General features: G+C 50.6%; 1 protein-coding gene across 1 annotated transcript in view; it reads left to right on the top strand.

The window, feature by feature from the left end:
* Nucleotides 1-15152, top strand: part of Adcy1 (adenylate cyclase 1) — a 121626-nt gene that overhangs the window by 60374 nt on the left and 46100 nt on the right. Inside the window, exons 5-8 of the mRNA XM_045135472.1 lie at nt 1176-1303; nt 7012-7170; nt 8169-8310; nt 11549-11704. Coding sequence (XP_044991407.1) covers nt 1176-1303; nt 7012-7170; nt 8169-8310; nt 11549-11704 — 585 coding nt within the window. The remainder of the gene's footprint in view (nt 1-1175; nt 1304-7011; nt 7171-8168; nt 8311-11548; nt 11705-15152) is intronic.

Genomic DNA, 15152 nt, shown 5'->3' with positions numbered 1-15152 from the left:
CTGGAATTAAAGGGGTGTGCTCAGTACCATGCAGGTAGCAGGAGTTGTTTGTGTGGTCATGAATGCAATATACAGTGGCCGCATTGTGTGTGGAAGACAGTATTCCTGAGCACTCCTTCCCAGTCTCTAGCTCTTACATTCTTTCTTCCCTCCTTTCTGCAATGATCCCTGAGCCTTGAAGAAGGTGTCATAGATGTATCATTTAGCACTAAGCACTCAACCGTCACTTGTTCTCAGTATTTTGATGGATTTTGAGTCACTCTGGTATCGACGGACTCTCTTGATGTTCACTGTAATCCACTGAGCCTTCCTGGGGGAGTTCATGCTTCCCCTTCCAGGATCACCCATGCCTTCTGTATAGGTAGTCAGGGGGTGCTGGGCAAGTTCATGGGACTGGGACAGATTCCACTGAGGTTCTGTCACAGCTGAGTACTTGTGAAAATCCAAAGTATCAGATGTTCCGGAAGCTGAGATTTGACATCATGTGGATGCTTAAAGACTTGAAGGAGGTGAAGCATTTTGGATTATAGATTTTAGGATTAGGGATGCTTTGCCAGCCAAGACTATACAAGTACTTCAAAATCTGAAGAAAAAAATCAGAGATTTGAAGTATTTCTGGTCCTAGGCATTTCAGTTAAGGGAACTCAGCCTGTATTCTTTCTTATTCATATCTTAATATAAACAAAAACGTGGATATTCAGTGGCAGTCAGTGCCTTCTGGAAGTCCGCCCTAGGGTGGGGAGGCTGAGAGCTGCGGGGACACCTGGCTAGGTATGACCTGGACTTTATGGAGGATGTACGAGAACTGGCCCATGGTCAAGGCAGGGAGGGGGGCACTCTGTGAGTTCACTGGCTAAGGGCAGATTCCCACCAGAGGTGGCCTTACACCTGGACCTTGGAGGATTTATAGGGTTGGGTAAATGGATAGAGTGGGGAGGTGAACTCCCCAAGTGGAAAGACACTATGGGTAAGGACATTAGGAGCAGAGCGGAGGCATGCCTGTGAGCCTGGTCCTGGCCACGGGGGCAGCTGCATCCCCTGAGGCCATGCAGGAACAACATGAGGCGGTCCTTGTTTAGTAGTGACGAGCGTGTAGAGCTGATGAGGAATCGAGGAATGGAGCTGTCTGAGCTGACTGTTGACTGTCAGTGATTCTGCTCTGTGTCTCCCTGAAGGAGAACCACTGTCGCCGCATCAAGATCCTTGGGGACTGCTACTACTGTGTGTCGGGTCTCACCCAGCCCAAGACTGACCACGCCCACTGCTGCGTGGAGATGGGACTTGACATGATTGACACCATCACGTAAGTGCCACCTTGCTCCAAAGTCTTGTCCAGGGTTGTGGGGACCAGAGCAGCAAGGATGCTTCACACCCAACGTTGGAAGCTTTGGTAACCCTGCTGTGACATTTTGAGATGTACTTTGTTGTTCACAGAAATCGTAGGTCTCATCAGCTATGCCTGAGACCTGCAAAAATAACCGACCTTTATAGCTGAGGTGGATAAGGGAATGACAGAGGGTGAGGTCCTGCGTCATCGTGGAAGGCAGTGAGAGTGTTCTTCCCAGGCAGGTGACTGCCTCGGGCTCTGTGTGGCGAGGGGGCTAGGGCCTGGGCAGGTCAGCCAACCCTGAGTGGTAGGACTCCTGAGAGGTGCAGCCTGCTGTCTGTGGGTCAGCCTTGGTCGTCCTTAGCAGACACTGGGATAGCTGTGCTCTCTGACAGCTCCTACTCCTGCCAGGCTCCCCTGTCACCAGGCACCTTGTCTCTGCCATGGACTCTGGTCTTTCTACCTTTCCAGTTTTTATCTTTTGAGATAGGCATGCGTGTAGATTTCTATGTGACTTTTGTAGACTGCACCTCCTCATTGCTACCCAGGAAGCATCACATCTCCCTGTTGGCCTTTGTCGAGCTTGGAGCTAAAACTGCATTCCCCTGCCCATCTTTCACTGCTTCATGGCCCTGTGCTCCATGAAATTACATCTCCTCACTGATCCTCTTGTATTACAGCTGGAGCGCTCTCTCTCTCTCTCTCTCTCTCTCTCTCTCTCTCTCTCTCTCTCTCTCTCTGTCATGTCCTGCCACGTGGGACTGGTGAGCCCCAGGCCTGGCCAGCATCTTCCTGAGCTTCCCAGCCTGCTCTCCTGTGAGTCCCTGTATGGCCCGAGTCCTTGACTGTAGACTGGAAGGAAAGCCAACGAAAGGCTAAACATAGTAGAACACTGCCTAATCAAGTCCCTCCTCTTCCCAGGACCGCGTAGAGACAGGGATAGGCAGTGTGTACTCGTGGCTAGCCTCTTTTCCTCCCAGGAAAGCCCCTCCTGGGAACCAGTGACCTTCCTTCTGGCCCCACGAGGCTGCATATGTCTCTGTTTCATGCACAGACACACGGGACGGAACATTTTTCTGAAAGGAATAGGCATGTCCAGACCCAGCCGGGTATTGTATGGGTTTGTTCTTTTGGCCTTCAAGCCGGGCGCCTCCTGTATTGTTTCAGCTTGGCTTCTGTTACCAGGTGAGACTCATAGCTCACAGCCTATGGGCCTCGTTCAGTTGTGTTTCGTACACTTGAACCTCCCATAGTAATTTTCACTGGTGTGATCTTCAGTAATTTCTTTGAGTGGTGCATGTTCATTTTGGGACAAGTGATTTCAGAAACAAATGAGTTTGTTTTGCCACCTCGTCTTGCCTCTGAAGAGCAAGAGAACACCGTGCATATCCCTTATGTTTTGGGGCCGCAGTGTTCCCCATCTGTAAATTGGGAGCTTCATGACACTGTGGCTCTAAGCCAGGATACACTGGCACGCACAAGGGTCATCCTCTCAGACGCTGTAATTAGGCCAGCAAGAAAGTAGGCCCTGAATCCTGCGGGCAGGGGCCAAACCTAGCCTCATTTTTTAAATTTATTTAAATCTCATTGGGAACTTTAGTATTTGAACACATTGCACACTGGTCATATTCCCTCTCCCCTGCCCCCACTTCCTTAAGGGCCCTCTGCAGTGGGGTGTCCATAGCGAGGTTACGATTGCGATTGCAGAGTTCGGCAGACAATGCCTCGCAGGAAGCCTTCCCACCCTGCTGCTCTTACACTCTGTCTGCGCTCCCTCTCTACAGTGTTGCCTAAGCCTTGGAAGGAGTGTTAGTTTGCTTTCCCGGCCTTCTTTCCTACTTGACAAGTTTTGAGTCTCTCAGGCTCTATGCGATCTCTCTGGAGGTGGTCCTGGGGCTAGCTGTGGGAGCACAGCTCATGTTCAGTTGTCTTCTTCCCCTGGGATGCTTCCTGGTCCCTTGGTGAGGTCCTGGAGGACTCCCAGTGATGCTCCGGCCTCGGGCTCTTCCAGGCTTTGTTCCCAGAAACTCATGCAGGCCTCAGGGGTGGAGGACACTGGGATTTTTTGTTGTGGTTGTTATTGTTATTCTGGGGAAGCCAAGGCCGAGACCCTTCCCCACTGGGGTCTTGCTCTCTGAGTTATTTGTGTTCCTCTCCATCTTCTGCTTGGATCTGCCTTCCCATATCTCCGCTTTCTCTGAAAGGGCCCGGAAAGTTTGCCTCCCCAGGGAGCAGAGGAGCCTGCAGATTCCTGGCTCACGTCTTGAGGTGACATTACATTTTCCTTGAATCCTTCATCTTTTGGGCTGTGAATGGAGAAATGGCGATAGCATCTCTCAGTGTCTCCCAGACACTTCCCAGTGGCTGCATTGGAAGGTTCCAGCAGCTTCTTCAGGGAATGACTCACTGGCTCTCAGACAAAGGGAGCTATTTCAAGGAGAGTGAGCCCCTATGTTCCAGGATTCCCTTTGCAGCCTGTGGTCCCACATGCCTGTAGGAATGGGGGGGGGGGGCGTCTGCTCACTTCATGAGGAATCCTCTGCTGGTGCGGGTGAGGGAGGTTTGGGGACTCCATTCTTCTTCCACATGTCCCTCCCCCAACCCCAGGGTGCTGGGCTTTGCCAAGGAGACTTCATCCAGGTGATGGCTTTGCCCTTGAACTTTGCAGCTCTCGCTTGCTGTGCTATATTAAGTTGTCAGGAAATGTAAATGCTTTTTTTTCCTCTATGCTGGTCCACCTTGAGCTGGTGATGAGCCATTAGCAGGTGGTCCTGGCCCCTGGTCGGAAGTCCTTACCCCCGTGCACCTCCTTCTTTCAGCCAGCTGTGTGTGGGACCCTCAGAGCATCCTCCAGTTTCTCAGCTCACGCACACACGGGTTACTTGGTCATATTACTAGAGTCTAGTTTTCAAAGCCACAGACCTGTGTCTGCATTTAGGGAGGGATTTTTCTCTGGATGCATGGGTGTATTCCTATTTATGCTCACACCTCAAAAGATTTATTTTAATATTCGGGGGATCTGGAGCTGTGGAGCCTGTGTATTGCAGGTTGACAATTGCATTTTTAATTTTTTATTTATTTTATTATATTTATTTATTTGAGAGGAGAGAGAGAAAGAGGCAGATAGAACAAGAGAGAAAATGAGCACACCAGGGTCTCCAGCTGCTGCAAACGGACTCCAGATGCATGTACCACCTTGTGCAGCTGGCTTATGTAGGTGCTGGGTCCTTTGGCTTTGTAGGCAAGCACCTTAACTGATAAGCCATCCTCCAGCATGAAAATTGCATTTTTATAGATAGAGAAGCTGGGGCTCAAAGACCATGGGTTTGAACATACAGATGTTGAAACTATTTGCTTCATTCTTCCACCATGCCAGGACTGGGGCTGGTGGCTGCTGTAGATATGTTCATTGTCACCATTTCTGGACATTTCTGTCTTGGTTCCTCCATGGTGTTTGTTGCTCCATCTCTCCTATTGGGCACGTAGAGCAGACATAGTGCTTTGGAGAAGGGCTGAGTGGGGAGGGCTCAATAGATGTTTGTTAAACATATGAGCAGATTTGCTCGGGGTTTTTTTTTTTTTTTGGTTTGTTTTTTGAGGTAGAGTCTCATTCTAGCCCAGGCTGGCCTGGAACTCACTATGGAGTCTCAGGGTAGCCTTGAACCACAGCGATTCTCCTAGCTCTGCCTCCCAAGTGCTGGGATTAAAGGCATGCGCCACCATGCCCAGGTTTTGCTCTTTGATTTTTGAGCTACAGTATAGCCATGCTAGGTCCTGGGTCTGCCAGGACTTATTGATACCAAGAGACTGGTGTGACCCCATGCTTTGGGGGTTACCTCCTCCTTTGCTCCCTGATAGGCTCTAGTAGCAAAGGCCAAGTTCAGGGTTGTAAGTGCTGGAGAGTCCATCTCTTTTCCTGCATAGAAAATTCTCCAGACAAATAAGACACTCTGAGAGCATAAATGGAAAGAAATATAGGACAAATAAAGCCAGAGGGGCTATGGAATTGCTGGTGCCCTGGAAAGGAAGTCAGAGGTTCTGTTGGATTTAAGCAAAGCCGGCCTGGATGTCCCAGAGCAAGGGGCAAGCACAGCCGCAGTAGAGCAGCTGCAAGCGTGGTCTCTTTAGCCGTGACTCTCCAGTTTGCTGTGTGTTGGATGGTGCCAGCCCTGGCACATCGGAGGCAGAACTTGCCAAGAAAGACTGAAAAACATGTTGGCAGGAGGCACCAGGTGGCAGACGTGTGGAGGGGCTTGGGTGGTGGCTGGTTGTGGTACTGTTCATGAAGACCCCAAAGGACTGGTTTGGGGGTTTGGGACGGTTATTCAGGGGCTTGGGAACGGGGTGAACGCAAGTTCCAGCAGCCCCCATGCTGTCTGCCCTTCTGTGGCCGCAGAAGTTTAAATACTGAAAGTGCAAAAGAGCACCATGGGCAGGTTTCATCATCTGCATTTGCTCATGTGGCTTTTGAAATAGAAATTTTAACTTTAGGCTTTTGTTTCCATGTCTATTGTTGAAGATTAATAAACAACTGGGTATAAAGGTAAAATCTGAAAACTTGCATTCACAATATATAAAACTAGGTATTAATGACCTAACCATAGTCTTAACTTTTACACACACTTCCGAGGTGGTTACTGAAGCTGAACTTTGCTGGGACCCTGGGGACTCCAGGTTTGAATGCATCTGACTCCAACATCCTGGGCACAGTGGCTGGAAGACAGCCCTCCCGGACACGACTGGTGCTGTGGTGTTGGAAATGCACAGTGGGTGGAGAGGGCAGAGGTGCTCCTATTTAGAGGACAGCTCAGGATGGCAGCTGGTGGGGGCACAAGGGGAGGCCAGAGGCTGTGGGATGTGCCAGACAAGTGCTTCGTTAGCCACCCCTGGGACTTCAGGTGGGAACAGAGTGGGCAGTCTGCAAAATGAAGTAAAGGTGAAGGGAGTCAGAGACATGGGCGGGTCAGCCCACACAGCCCGTGCTGTTACTGACAGAGGTAACATGTAGACACCTCCCGGTGTGGCGGGGGGCTGTGGGGCAAAGCATGGAGCCGGCTGAGGGTGCGGTGAGGGTAGCACCCATTTGCCTCATCACCATGAGCTGACTAGGGCTGAGCTCCCAGAGTCCTTCCTGGAGCCTTCCTTGTGTTTTTCTGTGGATGGCATAGGACACATGCTGTCTCCTACATTGGGGTGCAGAGTGGAAATGATTCCAGAGATTGTCAGAGCCAACATCTGCATAGCCAGATTCACATGCCAGGACACAGCTAGCCAAGGTGTGGTTGAGTTTCTCAGCCCTCAGTTTCCCCACACCCACCCTGCCTTTGTGTGCCTCCTCAATTCCAAGAATTTTGTAGGATAGACTTGGGGTTCATTTTCCTTTGGGGACTGCCTGGGGTGGGGAGGGGCAGGAAGGGGCCATAGGAGAAGGCTGCAGAGCTGCTTAAACATCAGCAGGGCAGCAGCCTTGCCTGCGGGGTCCTCAGTTCACAGGGGAGCAGAGAACTGCTACTGTCCACTGGCAAGCCCTTCAAGTAACCGGTTCCATCTCAAACCTGCGCAGCCTGTGGATAGCAGGGACAGCATATGAGTCCCTTCACTCGGCCTTGCCGTACAGACCATGGCAGCCCCTCAAGGCAGGTGCCAGGCAGTCCACAGCCCCATGCCCTGTGCTTGTGTTACAGATCTGTGGCAGAGGCCACTGAGGTGGACCTGAACATGCGTGTGGGGCTTCATACGGGCAGGGTCCTCTGTGGTGTTCTGGGCCTGCGCAAGTGGCAGTATGATGTGTGGTCCAATGATGTGACCCTGGCCAACGTGATGGAGGCTGCTGGCCTACCGGGGTAAGTGGGAGTTTGGGAGAGAGTGGCTGCATGTCCCCATTGTGTTTGCTCTGTGAGCCTTCTTCCTACGTACACTTGAATGGGTTCTAATTTGCCCATTAGCATCAAGATGTTAGAGGAGCCTGTTCTGTCCTGGTTATATCTGCTGCCAAGTGACCCTGTGGTGGGAGTCTTGCCCTACCTACTTTGCCCTCTGTGAAACCCAGCAGAGGCCCAGTGCACATCTGTAGAAAGCTGGAGTCGAATCAGACCAAGTGCATGTGTTGACCTTGGACTGGTGTACGGGCCATGCTTCTAGCTTACTATTGCTTCTCCACTTTTTTTTCATGTTCTCAAATACATGTGGAGAATTCTGCGACTTCAGAGCCCCACTAGGTACTGAGTTTCCTCCCCACTCCTTCATGTCCTGTTCACCTTTCCTATGTCTCTGGCAGCTGTGAGTTTGAACATGAGCTTGAGTTTGAATGTGACTTCTCCTGCAGGGAAGTCGGGAGACTGTGTGGGGAAGAGTGTCGGGTGCAGTGCTGGGGAGCCCCAGAGGAGCGAAAGCTGGGGGGTTTGGTCTGCTTCACACGCCACTCATGACCCCTTGGTCACCAGCCAGCCCTGACCTGCTTCCACTCAGGGGGTCAGCTGGGAAGTTTGGGATGTGCAGCCCCCACTTCTCCTCTTCCCTTTCTTTCCTCTCACCCTGCGCTTTCTGTTTCCTCATTGCATCCTTCTGGTGGTTTCTCTTTCTCCTTTGGGTCCTGTCTTTCCCCTAGCCCTTTGACCTCTCCGCCTCAGCAGACCCTGCCTTTCCTTCCTGGGTATGTTCCTCTCTTGCCTTTGGTCTCCCTCACTTTTCTTCCCAGGTCACCTGTGCCCTGGGAACATGAGAGCCTCACAGACCTTGCTTGCCGAGAGTGGGAAGCTCTGCTACGGCGTTGTTGAGAGCCCCAGGAACTCAGCAGCACGGCCTGCCATTTCTTGTACCACTTCCTATCCTTTTCTTGTAGGAAGGTTCACATTACAAAGACGACCCTCGCCTGCTTGAATGGAGACTACGAGGTGGAGCCAGGTCACGGACATGAGAGGAACAGCTTCCTGAAAGCACATAACATCGAGACCTTCTTTATTGTGCCATCTCATCGAAGAAAGGTGGGCAGCCGACCCCCTGACTCCCACCTGGGCTTTAACCAGCTTGGCCTGGGCACCTTTAAAGACGTAACTGTTCTCACTCCTGCATCGGTTACTGTTTCTCTGGCAGTGGACTTTAAGTGGTCCCAATAGCATTAGGTGCAGGGCGTTGCCTCTTATAGGTAGGAGGGAGACCATTTGAAGAGAGAAGAGGGGCAGGAACTTCAACTAGGAGATTGGGGATGTCTGGGCCACCCTGAGTCCTCTCTCCTTCCGGGGTCCTTCACTGACTCCCTTCCAGAGTGGCCTTGGGAGTTCCTGCAGGAAGTCAGGGTGAGGAGCTTCAGGAGCTGCTGTGTTCTGTAGAACAAGGGGCCGTGGCCATGCTTTGTATGGCACACCAGGCCGCTCCACAAGGAAAGCAATGCCAGAGCTGCCTCTAGGCTTATGTAGCTGTGTGTGCTCAAGTGGGGATGCGGTCGCTGCTGAAGGAGCAGGCTCAGGTGACTTGTGGAGGCTCAGGTTAAGATACATGCTTAGGAGTGTACTTGGACTCCTGTGAGTGTGAGTGTGAGGGCTCAAGTACGTTGTGAATACTCAAGTTAAGATTTGTGTTTACAAATGTGTGCAGGTTCAGGTAAAGGTGTGCATTCAGGTAAAGGAGCCCAGGCTTATTGAGGGTGTGGGGCTCAGTCAGGGAGCAGAATCATATGGAGGTGCATGCTCAGGTGGAGGTTCAGGAGAGGAAGAGGGAGTAGAACATGTGTTTTGTTGATGATGATGTTTTAAAGAAAGAGATTTTGATAAAATTGAAGGAGAATAAAAGATGGCTTCACTACCCATAACTACCCATACTCCACACCGTTTCCCCTCATTTTCTGTAAGAATGGGGGACTCTGTTTAGCTTGTTTGACCAAGTCTCTCCAGAGCTGCCACAAAGCAGATGTGTCAGGGCTCTGGTCCCCTCCTGTCTGAGGTTCTGGGTCCGGTTGGGCTGAGCAGTGATGAACAGCCCTGCAGGCACTGTGGCCATGTGCTCTAGCTCAGCTGCCCAGCCCTCTGGGACTTTGCTGCTGGGTAATGCCTGGTGTGCGTGAGTGGAGAGAACCACTCTGTAAACAGATGCTGTAGGGTGCTCCCAGAAGCCACTGCTCTCAGAGCCCTCACCATCACCCCTTGTCCCCTAACTGTGTTCTCCATTGTCCTTCTATCACTTCAAGCTTGTTACTATGGCTTCACTTAGAGGCCCAGAATGTTGAAGTGCTCAGAGGTTGATGAACGATTTAGGGTCCCAAAACCCTGGTGTGTATCTCTGTCCCACGTCCTTTCCCTGTATGGGCTGAGCCCCGAATTCACATTCCAAATACAGTTCCCATTTCTGCCCAGTTTCACCCTAGATTCCCTTCTTTCAGTGAAATTATCGCACTACAAGTGTGAAGTAGAGTTGTTAGACCACCATCATTTGTTGGCATCTGGAACCAAACTACAGATTTCCAAGAAGTCATGTTTTGAAATCATGGGTTGGGTGGGGGCATGTCTGTGAATTCATGGGGCAGAGAGACACCCGAGGACATGGGACGTTCCTGTGCTGGTGGCGGGTTACTCTCCAGCAGCTCCCTGTGCTGATCCTCAGGCTGGAACACACCTCAGTGTGACAGGGACCGCATCCTGATGGATGTCAGCAAAGATGGATCTGCGAGCAGAAAGGCCAGGTGCATGCTGTGTGAGCTAAGCCCTCTCCCAGCTCTCTGCCTGAGCTCCCTGCCTCAGAGGCAACTCTCAAAGAGACTTCAAGATGGACCCTTCTCTTCCCCACCTCTAAAAGTCTGACACCCTGGTGCCCCTTGGGTGTCTGGAGCTGATGTGGGGGTGTGGAGTTCTTGGGGACCCTCACCTCATTGGAACATGGCACTGGGACGTGGAAGAGCTTAGGACCACTGTGGCTCTGTTGGAATGCCTAGCAGTGACTCCCACCTGCCTGCTGGATCTGGTGCCCTTCTGAGCCCTGGAGATGCAGTGCTTAGCCTGAGCAGCTGTTGCCCATGGTGGGCAGGGCAGCTGACTGTGGGTACCTGAGTCAGCGAGACATGGGATTCATAATGCAGGACAGGCTGGGGAGCCAGCTTTCTCCCTACTGGACTGAGCCTGAGGGAGAAACTCTGATGGGAGCTTGGGTTGATTTCTGAGGGTAGCTGGGATCACCTGGGGGAAGGAGAAGAGTGTAGAAATGGCTTCCTCAGAAGGGTCTGGATCAGCCACATAGGATTTTTGAGCAAGGATAAGGCAATATAACAGATAGAGAAGGTCCAGGTGAGTGGGAGCCAGTGGACCTGGAGTCCTAAGGAGGAAAGAGCCTGGGTGCCTGATGCGGTGAGACTCCCAGGCTGGTTCACAGTGCCAAAGTGTTGGGGTCCTGTGGGCTGCCAGTGAGTGGGGGTTGTGAGGTCAGGAGGGAACACAGCACTGTTTGGAGAACTATCAGTGGAGGAGGAGGGTGTGGCAAAGAGCTGGAGGATGTGCTGTTGCTTGGAAGTCATGGCCTCACAATACCTGACCAGTGAGGCGAAGGAAGGAAGTGGTCAGGGCGTCCAGGCGGGGCAGCTGGAAATCAAGCTGAGGGTGCTGTGCTGCAGAGAGCACCTGGCAGGAGAGCTGCTCTAGGGGCAGAGCTGTCAGCTGACTGACATACAAGCATACAGCAAGATTGATAACCAAGCTTTAATCCTTGGTGCTTTCTGAAGCTCCCCCCTGCTGGCTCAACTTGGTCTTGAGGAGGCCCATGGAGTGTAGTGGGCTGTGTTGGCTCCATGGTGCAGATCAGAGACCAGGACGCAGTCTGAGGTGGGAAGCCCTCAGCCTCAGGAGGTGCTGCTCCTGCCCAGTCTTCCCAACTGTGGCCTCTTTCCTCGCCTGTAGAGTGAAACATGTCAGCACCAGGAAAGTGTAATGAGAAACTCCCAAGTGATGTTCCCTCTAAGCTCTGGTGGTCAGCCTTCTCCCCACTCTGCTCAGGACACGATCTTTTGATTTTCAGGGACTTTGGGTGGGATTTGAGAATTGGATATTCTGGAGCCTGGAGAGAGAGTTTTCGCTGCTGTGTTTCTAGTGGAGTCCCAGGTGGTACCTGGTGCACAGCAGGCGCTGAGCAATCCGACCCCAGCACTCAGTGTCCCCGTCACTGTTGGAGTCACGTTCCCAGCCTGAGAGGCAAGATGTGTCTCGCTGACAGCATTTCTCTCTGCCCTTCGTGTTTGCGCAGATATTCCCAGGCTTGATCCTCTCAGATATAAAACCAGCCAAGCGGATGAAGTTCAAGACGGTCTGCTACCTGCTGGTGCAGCTCATGCACTGCCGGAAGATGTTCAAGGCTGAGATCCCCTTCTCCAATGTCATGACCTGCGAGGATGATGACAAGGTAGGTGTGGCCAGGGCCACCGCAGACATCCATGGGACTGGGCATTCACTCCTCCCCCGTGTAGTTTGGATAGCTGCATCCTCATTTTATGATTTTGTAACGCTTCCCAGAGTTAAGCTACTTTTTCCTTTCTGCACAAATCTTTGTAATATCTTTTACTTGGTATTCCGTATTTATGTAAGATCAATCGAATATTCCTCACACGTTGTCTAAGGTGCTCAGGTTAGTCCTTCAGGTCTGATGTTCTAGCCATTTGACCTGGGTTTGGGCCATCTTGTAAGGCTGGTCCTTGTCATTCTTTCCCCTGTGGGCTTCTGTGGTCCCATATCTTCCCCCATGGTTGACTTCTGCTGGGCTCCTTTTCCTTTAGGGGCACAGAAGGCGACTTTGGGAGGCTTTGCATGTGCAAATGGTTCTGTTGGCAAGATAAAGCCTTGATTTTTAGACTGGAGTATTAGTCAGCACAGACCGTCACAACATAATTGCTCAGCTCAGGAGATTCAAGTCACAGACACTCATCCCTCCCATAGTACTGGAGGCTGGAGGCCCAAGATCAAGGTGTCAGCAGGGAGGTTTCTTCGTGACTTACAGGTGCTTGGTTCTTGCTCACATAACAGCTACAAAGCTATCACTTTTTCTCTTATAAGGGCATCATTCCATCAGTACCTCACCTAAATAGAGGTGCCTTCAGAATATCCACCTCCAAATGTGGGGGTGGCAAAGTTTCAACACGTGGGTTTTGAGGGGACATGAGCATTTTGGCTCATTGTACTTGGCCACGATCTTTTGTCCTCTGACAACTTGCTTCAACTGGCTTCTGGGGCTGCTGCTGAGCTCAGACAGGTTCTCTTGTGCCAGACCCTTGGATGTGACGCTACTGTGCGATCTTGTCTCAGGAAGCCAAAAGATCCATTCTTGGCACCTGATGTTGTAAACCTGCTAAAGAAGAGTTTTGATTCAAGTCCCTTTTGTGCTTTGGGGCAGGCACCCCCTGAGCACAGGGGGCTCACTACTGGAAATGCTCAGGCATTATTTTGTCAGGTTTTTCCCACATTTCCCTCCCCAAAACTAGCCTAATTCTTTTCTGTCTCCTTGCTCTCCTCTGTCAGTTGTTTTCTTTTTTCTTTTCCCTTCTCTTCCTTTCTTTTTTCTTTTCTTCCTTCCTCTTTTCTTTTTCTCCTTCTCTTTTCTTTTGTGCAGCCTATTTCAGTGCCAGTAGCCTATAGGGAAGAGGCCAGGCAATAGAATTTTTTGGAATATGTCTTCAACTTCATCGTTTAATACTTCTAGTTAGTATTTCTATGATCATGGAAGGAAGTTTTAAAATTTCCCTGAACTTTTTGTTTCTTATATTTTTTATGAAATCATATTCCCTTGTCAGGGATGTGTTTTTGTTTCTCATTTATCTCCTTGAGATGAGGCCTTGTTGTTATTATTATTTGGGGTGGGGAGCGGGAAGCAGGGCCTTGTGTTTCCCAGACTGGCCTTGAACATCAAGGCTGATCTTGAACTTCTGATTCTCCTGTCTCCACCTCCTGAGGCCACTATGGTAGATTTTATGTGGTGCTGGGAATCAGACCTGAGGTTCTCTATATACTTGGCAAGTACTCTACTAGTTGAACTACATCCTTAGCCTCCACTGAAGTTTTTAAAAGGTATTTTCTTATCCCAGAAACATGTTTTCTCTGAGCATCTTTTTTGTTTGTTGTGGCTGCCTGTCTCCATTTGAAGTATTATGTTCCTTCGATGCCCAGCCCTTTCTGCTTTTAAACACATTTACTTATTTATTTATAAGCTAAACGCGACAGACAGACAGACAGAGGATGGGTGCACCAGGCCTCCAGCCACTGCAAATGAACTCCAGACACAGGCAGCACTTTGTAGGCAAGTGCCCTGACCGCGGGGCCATCTCTCCAGCCCCTTCTGCTGTGTCTCTGGTGAATATCAGGAATGCAGAGCTGTCTGCAAGTGCTGCCCAGGCAAGCTCTTCTAGCTGGACTCCGGACCCCAGGGCTTTCTGTCTTCTTGGATGCATCAGACTCACCTGCATTTCCTTTGGTCTTTTCCTGGGGATGTGGGAGGTCTCAACCTTCACTTAACCACATGCCACATGGGCTTCATTTTAGCCCAGGGCCAGAGACCCTGACCCCTAACTCAGAAAGGACCCCACTGTTGTTCTCACGGATCACCAGAGGCCTTGTCAAGGAGCTTAGGGTACCCCTGAACCGCTGACATTATCTCATGATTTGTTTTTTACCAGAGCAGCTGTAGCCACTGTGCCAGAGCCCGTCATACTTGGCTCCTGTCCTGCCCAGCCTTCCTGGGGCCCACATTGTCACTGCCTGATGTCTCTTTTCTCTGTTGCTGCTTGCTCCACCTTTCTTTCCCTTGTCTTTATTGGTCTTCTTCCTTGTTTAAAAGTTAAAGTTTTTATTTCTTGTGTGTGTGTGTGTGTGTGTGTGTGTGTGTGTGTGTGTGCGTGTGTGTGTGTTGGAAAGGTCACTCCATGGTCTCTTGCCCATCTGGCCTTATATGGGTGGTTGGGGAATTGAACCTGATCTGACAGGCTTTGCAAGCAAGAACCTTTAACCATTAAGCTATCTCTCCAGCCCATTTTACACCCTTTAAAGGCATATTCACCCGTAGTTTAGAGGCTTCTCAGGATGAAGCAACAGTCTGTTCTCTTTCTTTTAGTGCCTTGTTACCACAAGGCTTTGTGTGAGTTCATCTTCTGTAGAATGTTATCTGAGAATTCCATAAGCGCTTTGTTCATGGTGGATCTCATCAGAGAAAAGTGGTCTTTGCACATGCCAGGCAACTTGGGACTGCTTTATACTAAATGCTGGGCTTTGGTGCCAAATCGTAGGGATTTTGGTCCATATCAGCCTGGCAAATGTGCCTGTTCCCAAAGACAGGGGTCCAAGAAAAGTGAACTTCTATGTTCCATGAAAGATGCTTCCATAGGCATTGTCCAGAGGGGGTGGAGTTTCTGGGATCTGGCATTCCTGCCACTTTCAGGCCCTGGCAGTGGTGTTCTGTGGCGCCCCAGGAAATATACAGTAGTTCTTACAAGCTGGAGGTCTCCTGGGATTGCTGCTGTCCTTGGGGCACCCAGAGATTTAAGCATTCTCACCCTGTCTAGCTAGACTCCCACTTGCTTGAATGATTCTGGCCTCTTATCATTGTCTTTCCTTGCATCACTTCTGCTGTGCGTTTTAAAAGGAGTGTGTGTTTTATTGACAATTTTTAATGGCAGAATTTCCGTTTATCTTGTTTTCCATATTGCCAGATCTGATCTCTGTCTTCCTGTCCTCAGCATCTGGCATCCCTCACCCCACCCAACAGGATCAGGATGATGGCCAGAGATGGCCTGAATTTAGGTCTATAAGCCTAGTCCTGTGGGTGGAGTTGGGAAGCACATATGCTGGCAGGGGACAAGAGGATGGAA

Source organism: Jaculus jaculus, chromosome 16, assembly GCF_020740685.1.
Source record: "Jaculus jaculus isolate mJacJac1 chromosome 16, mJacJac1.mat.Y.cur, whole genome shotgun sequence".
Classification (NCBI taxonomy): Eukaryota; Metazoa; Chordata; class Mammalia; order Rodentia; family Dipodidae; genus Jaculus; species Jaculus jaculus.
Note: the sequence above shows the minus strand (reverse complement) of the source record. Positions and strands in the feature narration are given on the sequence as shown.